At 35.3% G+C, this 14509-nt stretch overlaps 2 protein-coding genes across 4 annotated transcripts in view; both read left to right on the top strand.

Moving 5' to 3' along the window:
* Positions 1-350: 350 nt before the first annotated feature.
* LOC125657067 (sulfotransferase 1B1-like) lies at positions 351-10693 on the top strand. Of its 2 annotated transcripts, XM_056145547.1 has the most exons (7): positions 357-425; positions 1277-1451; positions 3141-3458; positions 4387-4490; positions 4715-4898; positions 6058-6173; positions 7516-10693. In XM_056145547.1, the coding sequence occupies exons 2-6, from the start codon at positions 1277-1279 to the stop codon at positions 6159-6161; spliced, it is 885 nt and encodes a 294-aa protein (XP_056001522.1). In that variant the 5' UTR covers positions 357-425; the 3' UTR covers positions 6162-6173; positions 7516-10693. The 2 variants fall into 2 exon arrangements, with proteins under 2 accessions (XP_056001521.1, XP_056001522.1); XM_056145546.1 differs by lacking the exon at positions 7516-10693 and having other exon boundaries at positions 351-425; positions 6058-6338.
* Positions 10694-12973: 2280 nt separating this feature from the next.
* LOC125657065 (sulfotransferase 1B1-like) overlaps positions 12974-14509 on the top strand; it is an 8204-nt gene continuing 6668 nt past the window's right edge. The window contains exon 1 of one of the 2 annotated variants that reach the window (XM_048887699.2): positions 12974-13188. In XM_048887699.2, the coding sequence (XP_048743656.1) occupies positions 13180-13188 (9 nt within the window). In that variant the 5' untranslated portion in view covers positions 12974-13179. Of the gene's footprint in view, positions 13310-14509 lie in introns of both variants that reach the window. The other variant, XM_056145548.1, reaches the window with a different exon arrangement.

Consider the following 14509-nt stretch of genomic DNA (forward strand, 5'->3'; position numbering starts at 1 on the left):
AGGAAAATAGAATGATTTAGACAGAAGGTACACCAAATTTACACTGGTACAGGTACCCATACGCTTAGGAACTGGCAGGCGCTTAGAAGCTCAGAACTGAATAATATGCATTAAGACCGCTGGTCATCTATTAATCGTTCTATAGCCCTGACTTGATTCATATTGACAATGTTTTCACCTCCTCGTTTATGAGCAAGATTTAGATGTTCCTAATGCTGACCTAATAATCTAAATAATATGTGATGAAATGACCCGGCTCTGTGGTATAATTTGTTAACAGCGACGTGGCTTGGAAATGCCTAAGGTGAATATATAGAACGACTGCAGACTCTATATAAACACTCATATCACGACAAGTAAACACCCCGCTCGTGAACTCTATACAAATAAAAATTAACGTTTATCGACAAGAAGACAAATCTAAGGTAAGAACAAGCATTGTAGTGAAAGAAAATAATGATTCCTCGTGGAACACATTTCTTTAATTATATTTCAACCATGTAGAATTATAAATTGATTCATGTAGAATCAGGGAGACCGTCATTTATGTAATGACCATTCTTATTTTTAAACCGTATCTGGCCCGTGGGCATTGCGTACAACGTTTAGTTATATAGTTTAGTTTCTTAACCATGCCTAACGTATTGAGAATATTTAATTTTTGTTCCATTAGCAAACATTTCTTCCAACGACAGGTATGGATCTCGTGTATAGAATATATCTACATATCATATATGTATGTACTTGTTTCCCCAACATGCTGCATCCACATGGAGTTTGCAGTCTATGTAACCTGTAGTTAATGTTGTAAACTTTCTTTCTTTTTTGAATTTCCTTCTTTATAAAATGTCTTACTGTTATGCCATCTGGGCCCAAAATTGGAATAAACTTATCTTATCTTATCTTATCTATACACTGACGTATCCCACTAATGACCATCTCAAAAGCTTTCATCACTATCTAACTAAGGATCATTTCAAAAGCTTATAAAAGTAGATACTGACTATCCAGAACGACATATGAAGGTGGTCATCGGGGAAATCATATCTTGTGGATACATTGTTATTTTGTTATTTCTAAATATTTATTTTATTGTCATTGCGAAGTACAGGTTGTCTGTGCTTTAAACCTCATGCGACTGCATTCTATATATATATATATATATATATATATATATATATATATATATTAATTAGCAGTTCGCTAGCTCTCCTTAGATTTAAGCATGCAATAAGATATTTTAGTATATAACTGACTGTATCTTTCCTTTTTTAAGATGAGTAGAAAAGATATCAAAGATCCCAGCGGCAAGGTGGTCATGCAGGTTGTGGAATATGACGGGTGTCTATTTCCTGTTAGCTTCATGGGGAGCATAGTGGAACAACTGAAACAGTTAAAGGATATGCCATTCAAAAACAGCGATGTCTGTGTTGTTTCATATCCCAAATCTGGTTTGTAATTTCTTTTTTTTTTCTTTTTTTTTTAAGAATTAGCGAAGTTTATTCATACTTCAACATGCCCTTACAATGTTCAAGACATTCGGGCACATGTCTTGATAACAAGAAAACATTGATATACAGTGTACATATAATCACATCACAATATATTACAAATTTTTTCAAACATATCATTGAAATCTATTTGTAGCTTTTTGTATACATGAGAGTACATCTTTAAAGAAGCTTTAACATGCATGTATATATTTTCGGTACTTTCTTCAATTTCTTTGATTCTACAGTACATCTTGTATTTGTAAATAACAGTTGCTATAGTAGAAATTACGTTATTCAAAATGACAATTCTGTGGTTGTTTTCAAGATAAAATCCAATAAGAATGTGTTTCCATTTGATGTCAAATTTGACAACCTTTGACGTTATTTCCCATATATGCTTTACATTTTCACAAAAATAAATCAAGTGTTCATTGTCTTCAACATTTTCTTTACAAAATTCACACATGTTTGATTCGGTTTTCTTTATTTTCATGAAAAAAGATTTGTTACATAGAAGATTATTGAGAAGTTTAAAATTAAATTCTGCTACCTTTTTTTCATACATATCTACGATTTTGTTTTTGTAAATGAGACTCCAGGAGGGTTTATTAATACTTAAAGTTCTGAATACAGAATCTGAAAAGCAATGAAAAGATTTCCCATGCCACCTAGCATTGTACTTAAATTCGTTTTCTTTAATGTAATGAGTTTCCTGTAAGAAAATTATATCGTCTTCAGAGTCATTTATCCATGTATAGATCTTTTGTCTTTTTTCATCAGTATTTAATCCTCGGCAGTTTATTGATTTGACTTTTAAAAGTTCCATGTTAGTGCATGTAATTATTTTGGAAGACAACGCACTTAGTATTGAGTCACTTTACCGTTCCCCTCCTTGAACGCGTTCAATCTGGTTTGTAACTTGCTATGCTGTATTTCTAGCACATTGGTAGTTTTGTTTTGAGGTTTTAGTTAATCCAAGTTTGAAGTTTGAAATATTATTTGAAACAAAAAACACCAAAATTGTTTCCATAAAACATTAACACATACCCTTTCCTGGTGGCTTAATTTCCCTGATTTTGTGATATTTAGATTCCATCAATTTTTATATTATACATGTACACCAGGAATACACAATCAGTTATGAAAATATGTTGAATTTCAGAAGAAAAAAACAAAAAGAGTCCACCTGTCTGCTTCCCCAGGAGAGAGAGAGAGAGAGAGAGAGAGAGAGAGAGAGAGAGAGAAAATCGATATACTTATTGTATACAGTTTGTGTTTGTTTTGCTGTTTTCCCGCCACAGTCACCGTCAGGGTTAGATATCCAATATTGTAATCTACGTTATATCATATAATCAACAATTGTTTCAGTTATATGGTGACACCCAGTTCTTATTGGTGGTAGAGAGAACCCAGATACCTGGGAAGAGACCACCGACCTTCCGAAAGTAAACTGGGAAACTTTCTCACTTACCGGCGCGAGTGGGATTCGAACCCGCGCCGACTAGAGGTCAGAGGTCGTGTGCTTTTGAGCGCGATGCTCTAACCACTCGGCCACGGATACCCCTTGTATAAAGTAGTTAATAAAAAGGTATGAGAATGATATTTAATCATGATGATATCTCAATATGATCTATTTGATCTCTGTAGGGACGCATTGGTGCTATGAAGTGGTGGACATGTTACGAAATAACTCTTCAGAGTATCACGACATTGTGCCACCTCTCATAGAACTATTTCCCGTAGAAAAACTCAAGCAGGTTCCCGATGGTGTTTATGTGTCCCATTTTGTACCTCGACACATGCCGAAAGACTTCATGGACAAGAAATGTAAAATCGTTAACATCTACAGAAATCCAAAAGACGTCTGTGTGTCTATGTTTAATTTCGTCAAGAAGACAAAAATTGGAGAATTGATGAAAGACATGGAATTTGACGTCTTCTTCGATATGTTCATCACTGGACAACGTAAGAAAAAATATTTACATTTCCAATTTCTATCCTTCAATACTTTTACCAGTTGTAATGATAACCATTTCCTCATCATTCCAATGCAGTTGTGAATAATGTGCGCTTGGTTCTTGATTAATATATTACTTCAATTTTAACGGCTTGAAATGTCTGAGCGAAATGAAAGTAGAGTGCAAATAAAACAAATAGATTTTATTCTGAAAAAGAACTGTAATGCTTAACGTCAGTATACTTTTCATGAAGCGTCACAGGTCGAGCCGTAATGTATTTCCAATGCTGAAAGTAATTTATTTCTTAAATATAGTTTCATGGTTGAAAGTGTATTATATATTTTCGTTTGGTTTCCAATCTAAACTTACAAGAAAGGTGAGGATAACGAACAGTGATCAATCTCATAAATCCCATAAGCAATACAAAGTAGATAGTTGGGCAAAAACGGACTCCTTGACACAACAGAAATGGGATCAGGTGCCAAGGATGAGTAAGCATCCCCTGTGGACCGGTCACACATACAACAACATACAACAACATACAACGATCATGATAATGTATTCTAAAATTCTGTTTTTCGTATCGAAATCGCTTTCGAATTTGTACTTTGATAGTGTAATGATGAAATAGTTTACTGCACAATACGTTATTCTTATAACGTGAGTGTGACCGGTCAACGGGGGATGCTTACTCCTCCTAGACACATGATCCCACCTCTAGTACGGCCAAAGGCTCATGTTTGTCCTACTCTTAATTTTGTATCATATATGGCATTTATGGGATTGATCGACGTTTATCCTCTCTGCTTCAAATTATACTGTCTGTAATAAGTATGCACGTCCAAAACATATATTAACAAAACATGAAAACATCACAGATAATCTACATACCTCACACGAGACAATACCACTGATGATTCATGTTTAAATTTCAGTTACTGGGGGTTCCTGGACAGAATATGTCAAGGAATGGACCAATTTTGAGGAAAAAAATCCATCGTACCCTCTTTTAAATCTCTGCTACGAAGACATGAAAAAGGTAACAAATCACCATCCATGCAACCACAATCAGCACGACATTTTAGTGTAGGCACACACGAGGCTTTCTGTAGATTTACTTAAAAGCAGTACGCTATGCTGTCCTACACAATAAATGAACTTCCTTGTTTTTAACTTGTGTGATGATATTTACCTAGAAATTATGAAAACTTTGATAGTTCATAAATGTGTGTATTCTTTGGAATTGACTGTCTCTCATTTCAGGACCTTAAAACACACGTAAAAAAGATTGCCGACTTTCTGGAACTAGACACAAGTGACGAACTGATCAGTGAAATTGCGAATAAGTGTGAGTTTAAGGCAATGTCGGCTTATAAGAACAGCAACGTTCCCGCGTCTTTGAGCATGTTGACTGATGTAAAAGACAAACATGTAATGTACAGAAAAGGTAAAGTGATTTCTGAAGATCTCTTTGAATCAAAATAATCCTTCCTTCCTTTTCTGTCAGAAAACATTTAACAAACTGTTGCTTTTTACATTTTCAGAATTCTTTCTGTATTATTTTTATGTTTACACGTACTGTATGCTAATTCAGCTGATTGTAATTCGCGTAGTAAACATTAATTTGATTAATGTATAGACTGGTTTTGGTAAATTTCATCTTCAAATGTGTTTGAATCTTTCAAAAAAATGATATCAATCAGATAACAATCATTAACATATACCTTTCCGAAGTTTTAGTTAAAGTCAATTAGAAATTTTAAACGACTTTGTCTATCAAGATTTCTACCGTAGCCAACTCCTTGCGTGCAAATAATCCTTGAAATCCAATTCCAAGAGGTTGGATTTTTTTAGGGTAATCCAATTCTGTATAACTGCTAGTCTCATATTTATTACTGATTATGGAGGAGTGTAAAAACAAATATACAGACCTAAATTAAATCATTCTGTAAATGTTGATAAAATATTCATGGTTTTCTGATGAAGTAGATACCGTAGTGCAATATAGTATGTGCCTTCGTAGTGCAATATATTATGTACCTTCGTAGTGCAATATAGTATGTGCCTTCGTTAACGAACCGGTTGATTTGATGCTCAATCCTCCTAGGTACCTGATTCCATCTCGTCTTTGATGTGATTTTGTATCCTTTATAGCATTATAAATTGACAGCGCTACTGTTACACAACCACATTTAGATATGGACGAATCCAGAAATGTTCGATACCATAAAAGTTTATCTTCACCTTTTCATATATAAGATTGAACATTCATGCAAATCTTGAACAATGTACCCTGTATTCTGATAAAATAAATATCTTACTACGATACAATAAAAATGGTTATCAACGGATTTTATCTACTCGAAAACAACCCTTATTCGCAACGACTTTATTTAGCCATTTAGTAGTGATGAACTTGTTCGCGAGATTATTTCAAATAAATACAAGCTATGTTAAAGAATAGATTCACTGCGATAGATTTTCGCGAAGAAAAAGTTCCCACAAACCTCTTAAAAATTGTTGTAAGCGAATAAAAGTCGGTTTACGGTGCATTGTATAATGAAGTCCTTTATTGAAGTCCTTTAACACCATTTGTGTGATTACAGGAGAAGCTGGGGATTGGAAGAATTGGCTGAAGGTTGCTCAGAGTGAGGCAATGGATGCAGCCATTGAGTCTGCAAAGATCCCCCTGGAAATCAAGTACACCTAAAGAACTATCACAGTAAGATGTTGGATGAAGACACAATCAAATACATTTAGAGAACAGTGAGACATTGCATGGACTTAAGACAGGAAGAGATAGAGGGAAGAGTGATGTGAATCAACAATTAGCATAATGTCTTACAATTACATGTACCATAGAGATAAGAGGAACACACGTGACATTTATCATTGTTTGTTTGATATTCGTAGGATTGGTTAACTATATATCGTTAACCGATTGGTGACTGTATTATCTGCCATAATACTATCCATCTCAATGCGATCCAGCCTCACCCTCCAACACCTCCTAAATGCACCAACATAGTGAAGTTGAAGTGTGTTGTAGTAACATACATATGCTCCGTATGGGACGTATGGGTTGTCCCATGGTTTAAAAATAAATAAATATAAATAAATAAGGACCATCGTGTACCAACACGTCTGATGACTGCGGTACTGTCTTTTGCTGGCCGGACACATACATGTGGTCGTATGTCATAAATCATAATCAAATAAAGAAGTAACTTATATTTATTAGAACTAAATAAAAAGTAAAAAATTAATAAAATAAATTATACTTTTTTATTTATATAATAATTTTAATAATCATTTTTATTTAATTTACTCAATAAATTAAAATTTAAAAAAAATTATAATAAGTAAATTAAAATTAAATAATTAAAATATTTTTTTTATTTATGATAAATTATATTTGTTATTTATATAATAATTTTTAATCATTTTTATTTAATTTATTCAATAAGTAAATTAAAATTTAAAAAAATATAATAAGTAAATATAAAATTAAATTTTTAAAATATTTTTTATTTATTTGGATTCTAATAGAAGGTAATAATTAGTAATCGCACGAGTCTCCGTCCTTCGTCCAAATAAATCAAGATATACCGAAATAAATATACCATAATTATTACATAATTAGTAATATTAGAAACAGGTAATAGTAAACATAAACCGTGTATGTATCTATACAGGGAGTGTGATTTGTATAAAACAACGAGAAAATTCATGATCTTATTAAGTCAACAAGTTAAACATCTTGTGTTTGATTTATCATTTTGTAACTAACAGAGAATTAATTACCACAACACTCCAATCCGAAATAGGCAGGGCTTATATGGCAGTTCATTTCTAAACTAAATACTTGTATAGCTTAACATTTAGATCAAAATGAAATGACTTTGAATTCCATTCAAGCATAAATTCTGTGTTAACCGTTTAGCTATTTAATATATTATGAAATAAATATGTTAATTACTCATACTACATTGTATGGATCGTAAATTTCACCTTAGTTTTCATTGGTTCTGTTTAAATCTTTCTTTCCTGTTGTATCTTTTCAGTTTCAACACTAATCCGCAGGATATCGGTAAATGTACGAACTTCACATAGATTCATCCCAAATGAAATGTTATAAAGTTGACAACGATTGAAATAAAATTGCAGACGTTTTCTCGTATAATCAGTGACTCATAATATTGTCCGTCTTCTGAAACAAACGTACTGATTTTTGGCCAGTTACAACATCCGACACCGGTAATAAACTTCATCTTTACTAGCCATGGGTTTTGGGTCAACTGTGCCTTTGTGTACGAATATTCTTGGCTAGCGAAGATTGGGGGGGGGGGGGGATGCCTACATAGTCCGCTTGCATAAACATGTATTATGGTGGTAAACAGAATAATTATATAGTAAATCAAATGAAGTTATAGTATAGCTTTTGAACTTATTATACCCCCCGAACGAAGTTCCGGGGGATATATAGGAATCACTCTGTCTGTCCGTCTGTCTGTGCAGATTCGTGTCCGGGCCGTAACGTTTTTGTTCTTTAACTTAGGCATACCATATTTGGCACACAGGTGGCTCACCATGAGACGATGTGTCGAGTACCTTCATGATCTCTATATGACCTTGACTTCAAGGTCAAAATTAAAGGGTTTTTTACAACGGATTCGTGTCAGGGCCACAACTTCTTTGTTCTTTGACATAGGCATACCATATTTGACACATGAGTGTATCACCATGAGACGATGTGTCGGGTACCTTCATGACCTCTACATGACCTTGAACTTTAACCTCAAAGTCAAAAGTGATTATAGGGTTTTGACATAGTCATACCATAAGACATGGGTGTATTACCATGAGACTATGTGTCATGTACATTCATAACCTCTTTATGACCTTGACCTTTGATTTCAATGTCAAAATTATAGGTTTATACCATCGATTTGTGTTCGGACTATATCTTCCTTTTTCTTCTACAAAGGCATACCATATTTTTACACTCAGGAAAGGTAATTTATACCTATTAACAACACCCTTTGGGATATCGAGGTAAGAGGGGGTATTCTTAATGAGCATTGCTCACAGTACCTCTTGTTTTATGTTTGATTGAGAGGGAGATCGATAGTTATATGTACATGTAGGCAAGACACGTAACATCGTTTTAGAAGGGGGGGGGGGGCAGTCCTAACCTTGATCAGCTGAAAAATTCAACATGTAAAGAAAGAGAAATGGGGAAGTAAAATATATCAAAATGAAAGGGAATGGGTAAATAATCAGAAAGAAATACAAATAACAACAATACCATGATATTGTTAATACCGAGCGAAGCTCGGACGGGCCGAAGGCCCGTTCGCGAAGCAAGGCTCTAAAGGTAACACGTATGTAAAAGAAAAAAGTCAAAATCAGCAAAAGAAAAAGAGACAATCTCTATATACGTTCACTGAAATTTTCGTGATCCATATTAGCCTAGGTCACGCAAGCCGTTTGACTTCCCACTCAAACGCCTTGGAGCGTTCTATTTAAAAATATTACACCACGAGGGGGCGCTATCGAAAAACGTAAATGGCGACACCGAAGAAAACAAAGACCACAGCTGTTGTTCCAAATGTCAGTTTATGTGTCGCTTGTTCTAAAGAAAGCAAACGTTGTGTTTTTGCAAGTTCGAAACTTGGTCCTTCATTAGAGAAACCAGTGAGATATGACCAGAATTGCAGAATTATGCTGACTTCACGAGAACTAGTATTACTATGCAGATCTTCTTCAAACATTAATTTGCGGTAGAATCGTATACAATAGCGATTTCCCATAGCCTGTTGGTAATACTGACAATACGTCTGACCTATTTGCTAATTTAAGTAAACACTCTTTCTGTAAAGGTTTCAGCGAGAATTCGATTTTTAAATCTGATAAAACTTTGTTTATCATCTGTTCGACTGCGTTCGTCATCGTTATGCATCAACCAATCAGCTGCTTTATCAGAATTCGGATAAGCCTCGTTATGGAGTGTAAATGTTTATCGTAGAATGCTCCTAGACGTTTGTCTCGTAGAACACTGCATTGACAAACGTATAGGTGACCTAGACTAGATCCATATGGGTGCCGCCATTTATTTTTTCATTACCTGCTTCAACAGTTATTCGTGTTTTATTTTGAATGCCAATAATAGAAGACTCTGACGTGCAATTCGTAATTTAAACACTCAGTTTGTTCAAAGTGAATAGTATAATTATCATTGTAACAGGTTTTAGCAAATAATTACATATAAAACCGTAATACGACTAAATAGATGAACGAGTTCATGAGTTTCTTTAAATAAGAATATACGATAAAATTACAATCGGATCACGCGCTCGTCCTTTTCCGTAACCGGTAAGAAGACTCGGACGTGGATCGGCGCAAGAATTGCATCAAATCGATGCATTTCTTCGCCGGAAGCGCGCCTGTGGATGAGTAGTTAAAAGGCCAGAACTGAATCCCTTTATAATGTGTTATTTATATTTTCGCCACAGATTAGTTTTGGTATCATTAACGTTTTATTCACTCTAATACATAAACATGGAAGTGGAAATTGATAGTGGTACAATACCTTAGATGTGTATAATATCTTAGATGCATTTGAAAGTTCACGTTTCATAGTGTAATGTAGGACTGTGACGTCATAGTTACGTTTATGTATACGTAGCAACCAACTCTGATGGCGTCGATCCACATACGATTTGCGGTTACGGAAATAGCCGAGTAGTTACGATTGGATCAAATTACGGTTACATTTTTACCATTTTGAATTTATTGGTTAATTTTGTTTAGTTTTAACGGCGTTTTTCATTGCATACGGAATGTTTTATTGTTGTTTATAATTGTTTGCTTTGAAAAAGAGAAAAAAGGTTGAAGCTAAATGTGACGTCACAATACACAGTTTACGTCGCCTTGTGTTTTATTTCCCGCGTTCAATGAATAGGCGGATCCTGTAAAACTGTTGTCCCAATTTATACCCCTTTAATATTGAGATGTTACTGGGTTTTTAGCGCAAGGAAAATTTCATTAAAAATATATATATTTGAATGAATCATAACCTACCATACTTAACGGAATTATGATTACCACTTGGGACACTCCAATGGACATTACATGCTTCACTCGGTCCAACGGTTACACCGTATACATATTAAATCTGTCTACAAGATCAGGAATATAAATAGAAGTAAGAAAAATGTGAATTGTCAAATTATTTTTGTCTATAGCGGATCTCCGTAACTAGAGAGAGTAACATCACCATTTCTTTACAGTGGTGGGAGAGGACTACCAATACCCTACCACAAAAATTTCAGTCCCCTGGGTAGGGGTCTTCGATTATTCCGAACCCGATGTTTATTCGCTAAGTGTAATGCGTTATGCATAAAACTTGGAGGGGCGGATCTCCGTAAATAGAGAGAGAAACATCACCATTTCGACACAGTAGTGGGAGAGGACCACTAATACCTTACCACCAAAATTTCAGTCCCCTGGGTAGGGTCCTCGATGATTCTGAACCCATGTTTATTCACTATGTGTAATGCGTTATTTAAAAATGTCGGAGGAGCGGATCTCCATAACTAAAGAGAGTAATATCACCATTTCTTCAAAAGTGGTGGGAGAGGACCACTAACACCCTACTATAAAAATTTCAGTCCCCGGGGTAGGGGTCTTCGATGACCCCGAACCCGATGTTTATTCGCTAAGTGTAATGCGTTACATGTTAGCATAAAACCTGGAGGGGCGGATCTCCGTAACTAGAGAGAGTAACATCACCATTTCTTCACAGTGGTGGGAGAGGACCACTAATACTTTACTACAAAAATTTCAGTCCCCAGGATATGGGTTTTCGATAATTCCGAACTCGATGTTTATTCACTAAGTGTAATGCGTTATGCATAAAACTTGGAGGAGCGGATTTCCGTAATTAGAGAGAGTAACATCGCCATTTCTTCACAGTGGTGGGAGAGGACCACTAATAACCTACCACCAAAATTTCAGTCCCTATGGTAGGGTCTTCGATAATTCCGAACCCGATGTTTTTTCACTAAGTGTAATGCGTTATACATAAAACTTGGAGGGGCGGATCTCCGTAACTAGAGAGAGTAACATCACCATTTCTTCACAGTGGTAGAGGAGGACCACTAATACCCTACCACAAATATTTCAATACCTTGGGTAGGGGTCTTCGATGATTCCGAACCCGATTTTATCCACTAAATTTAATGCGTTATGCATAAAACTTGGAGGGGCGGATCTCCGTAACTAGAGAGAGTAGCATCACCTTTTTATCACAGTGGTGGGAGAGGACCTCTAATATCCTGCCACAGAAATATCAGTCCCCTGGGTAGGGGTCTTCGATTATTCCAAACCCGATGTTTATTCACTAAATGAAATGCATTATGCATAAAACTTGCAGGGGCAGATCTCCGTATTTCGAGAGAGTAACATCACCATTTCTTCACAGTGGTTGGAGAGGACCAATAATATGCTACCCAAAAAAATGTCAGTCCCCTGGGTAGGGGTCTTCGATGATGACAAACCAGATGTTTATTCACTAAGTATAATGCGTTATGCATAAAACTTGGATGGGCGGATCTCCGTAACTAGATAAAGTAACATCACCATTTCTTCACAGTGGTGGGAGAGGACCACTAATATGCTACCAAAAAAATGTCAGACCCCTGGGTAGGGTTCTTCGATTATTCCAAACCCGATGTTTATTCACTAAGTGTAATGCATTATGCATAAAACTTGGAGGGGCGGATCTCCATAACTGTGGAGAGTAACATCACCATTTCTTCACAGTGGTGGGAGAGGACCACTAATACCCTACCACCAACATTTCAGTCCCCAGGGTAGGGGTCTTCGATAATTCCGAACCGGATGTTTATTCACTAAGTGTAATGCGTTATGCATAAAACTTGAAGGGGCGGATCTCCGTAACTAGAGAGATTACTATCAGCATTTCTTTACAGTGTTTGGGTTTGGTAACTGGCACCCCATCCTTTTAATTCCAGTGTGGTGTTGTTTTATGCATATAGAAATTTGAATTGTGAACTGCGTTCTAGAATGCAGTTCGCTATTGAATTGCGAATAGTGAACTGCGAACTGCGTTCCAAAATTTAATTGCCGTAGATCTTAATATTTCTGTGATTTTATAAGTAAACATACATGTACATGTATTTTAAAAGTTAAATGTTTAGACCTTAATCCGTGATTTCTGATGCAAGCCTATAACTAGACTGAGGTTAATATACTAAATCCACCTTCCATTCTCATGTAACGTAAATGTTTCACATATTAAATATGTCTTCAGATATTTTAATAAATCATTTATATATTTTCACGCTCCGTTTCCGTAATATCTATCGGGAACTTATAAAATGAAAAAATGGTATTTGATTGTTAACATATAAGTCAGAAAGCAACTGCTTTCCGAGGAAAATAGAATGATTTTAACAGAAGGTTCACCAAATTTACACTGATACAGGTTTCCATACGCTTAGGAACTGATAGGCGCTTCTGAATAACATGCATTAAGACCGCCGGTCATCTATTAATCGTTCTATAGCCCTGACTTGATTCATATTGACAATGTTTTCACCTCCTCGTTTATGAGCAATATTTAGATGTTCCTAATGCTGACCTAATAATCTAAATAGTATGTGATGAAATGACCCGGCTCTGTGGTATAGTGTGGCTTGGAAATGCCTAAGGTGAGTATATAGAACGACTGCAGACACTATGTAAACACTCATATCACGCCCAGTGAACACGGCGCTCGTGAACTCTATACAAATAAAAGTTAACGTTTATCGACAAGAAGACAAATCTAAGGTAAGAGTAAGCCATGTAGTGAAAGAAAATATATCATTAATTGCTCGTGGAATCCATTTCTATAATTATATTTCAACCATGTAGAATTATAACTTGATTCATGTAGAAACAGAGAGACCGTGATTTATGAAATTACCATTGTTATTTTTAAACCGTATCTGGCCCGTGGGCATTGCGTACAACATTTAGTTATATAATTTAGTTTCTTAAAAATGCCTAACTTATTGAGAATATTTAAATTTTTGTTCCATTAGCAAAAATTTCTTCCAAACGACAGGCACCTAAAGTGTGGATCTCGTGTATAGATTATATGTACATACCATATACACTGGAGTATCCCACTAGTGGTAATCTCAAAAGCTTTTATCACTATCTAACTAGGGGTGATTTCAAAAGCTTATAAAAGTAGAAAACGACATATGAAGGTGGTCATCGGGGAAATCATATCTTGTGGATACATTGTTATTTCTAAATATTTATTTTATCTTATTGTCATTGGGAAGTACAGAAATGGCAATGAACTCTTAAATGAACATAACTGCCCTAAGTGAAGAAATATTTAATATAAAGCACAGAAAATTTCACTTTATTTGGATACCCACTTCCGCCCCTACCCGGGGTTGAACTCACGACCTGCGGAACCAGATCTCCTAGCAGCATGTAACCAGCGCGCTAGACCGCTCGACCATCTAGGCAAATCGTGAGTTCAATCCCGGGTAGGGGCGGAAGTAGGTATCCAAATAAAGTGAAATTATCTGTATTTTACACACACACACATATATATAAATAAATATATATATATTCAAATTCTCTTTCTAATAAATCACAGTGTCCGGTATAAAATATTAAAAGAAATAGAATAAACAGTACACAAAGTTAGAATTTTAACGCAAGCGCTTTCATTTTGTGAAAATAAAAGCGCTTGCGTTAAAATTTTAACTTTGTGTACTGTTTATTCTATTTCTTTTATATATATATATATATATATATATATATATATATATATATATATATATATATATATATGCAAGTCGAAAAACTTACTATACTGCATTATTTGCAACGGGTGTGGCGAGGAATATATTGGACAAACCGGAACACAACTAACAGCGAAGATGCGTGTCCATCGCCAACAAATTAACGATCCCAGTACAAGAAATACCCCGTGCAGCGAACACTTTGACACCTGTGCTAGAGGCA

This window comes from Ostrea edulis, chromosome 7, assembly GCF_947568905.1.
Source record: "Ostrea edulis chromosome 7, xbOstEdul1.1, whole genome shotgun sequence".
Classification (NCBI taxonomy): Eukaryota; Metazoa; Mollusca; class Bivalvia; order Ostreida; family Ostreidae; genus Ostrea; species Ostrea edulis.

What these genes read in the sequence shown, in the direction of transcription:
- LOC125657067 (XM_056145546.1), top strand. Translation starts at nt 1,277, where the DNA reads ATGAGTAGAAAAGATATCAAAGATCCCAGCGGCAAGGTGGTCATGCAG. An exon ending in GCTACGAAGACATGAAAAAG is followed by an intron (nt 4,491 to 4,714) that starts GTAACAAATCAC and finishes CTCTCATTTCAG; the next exon opens with GACCTTAAAACACACGTAAA. An exon ending in ACATGTAATGTACAGAAAAG is followed by an intron (nt 4,899 to 6,057) that starts GTAAAGTGATTT and finishes GTGTGATTACAG; the next exon opens with GAGAAGCTGGGGATTGGAAG.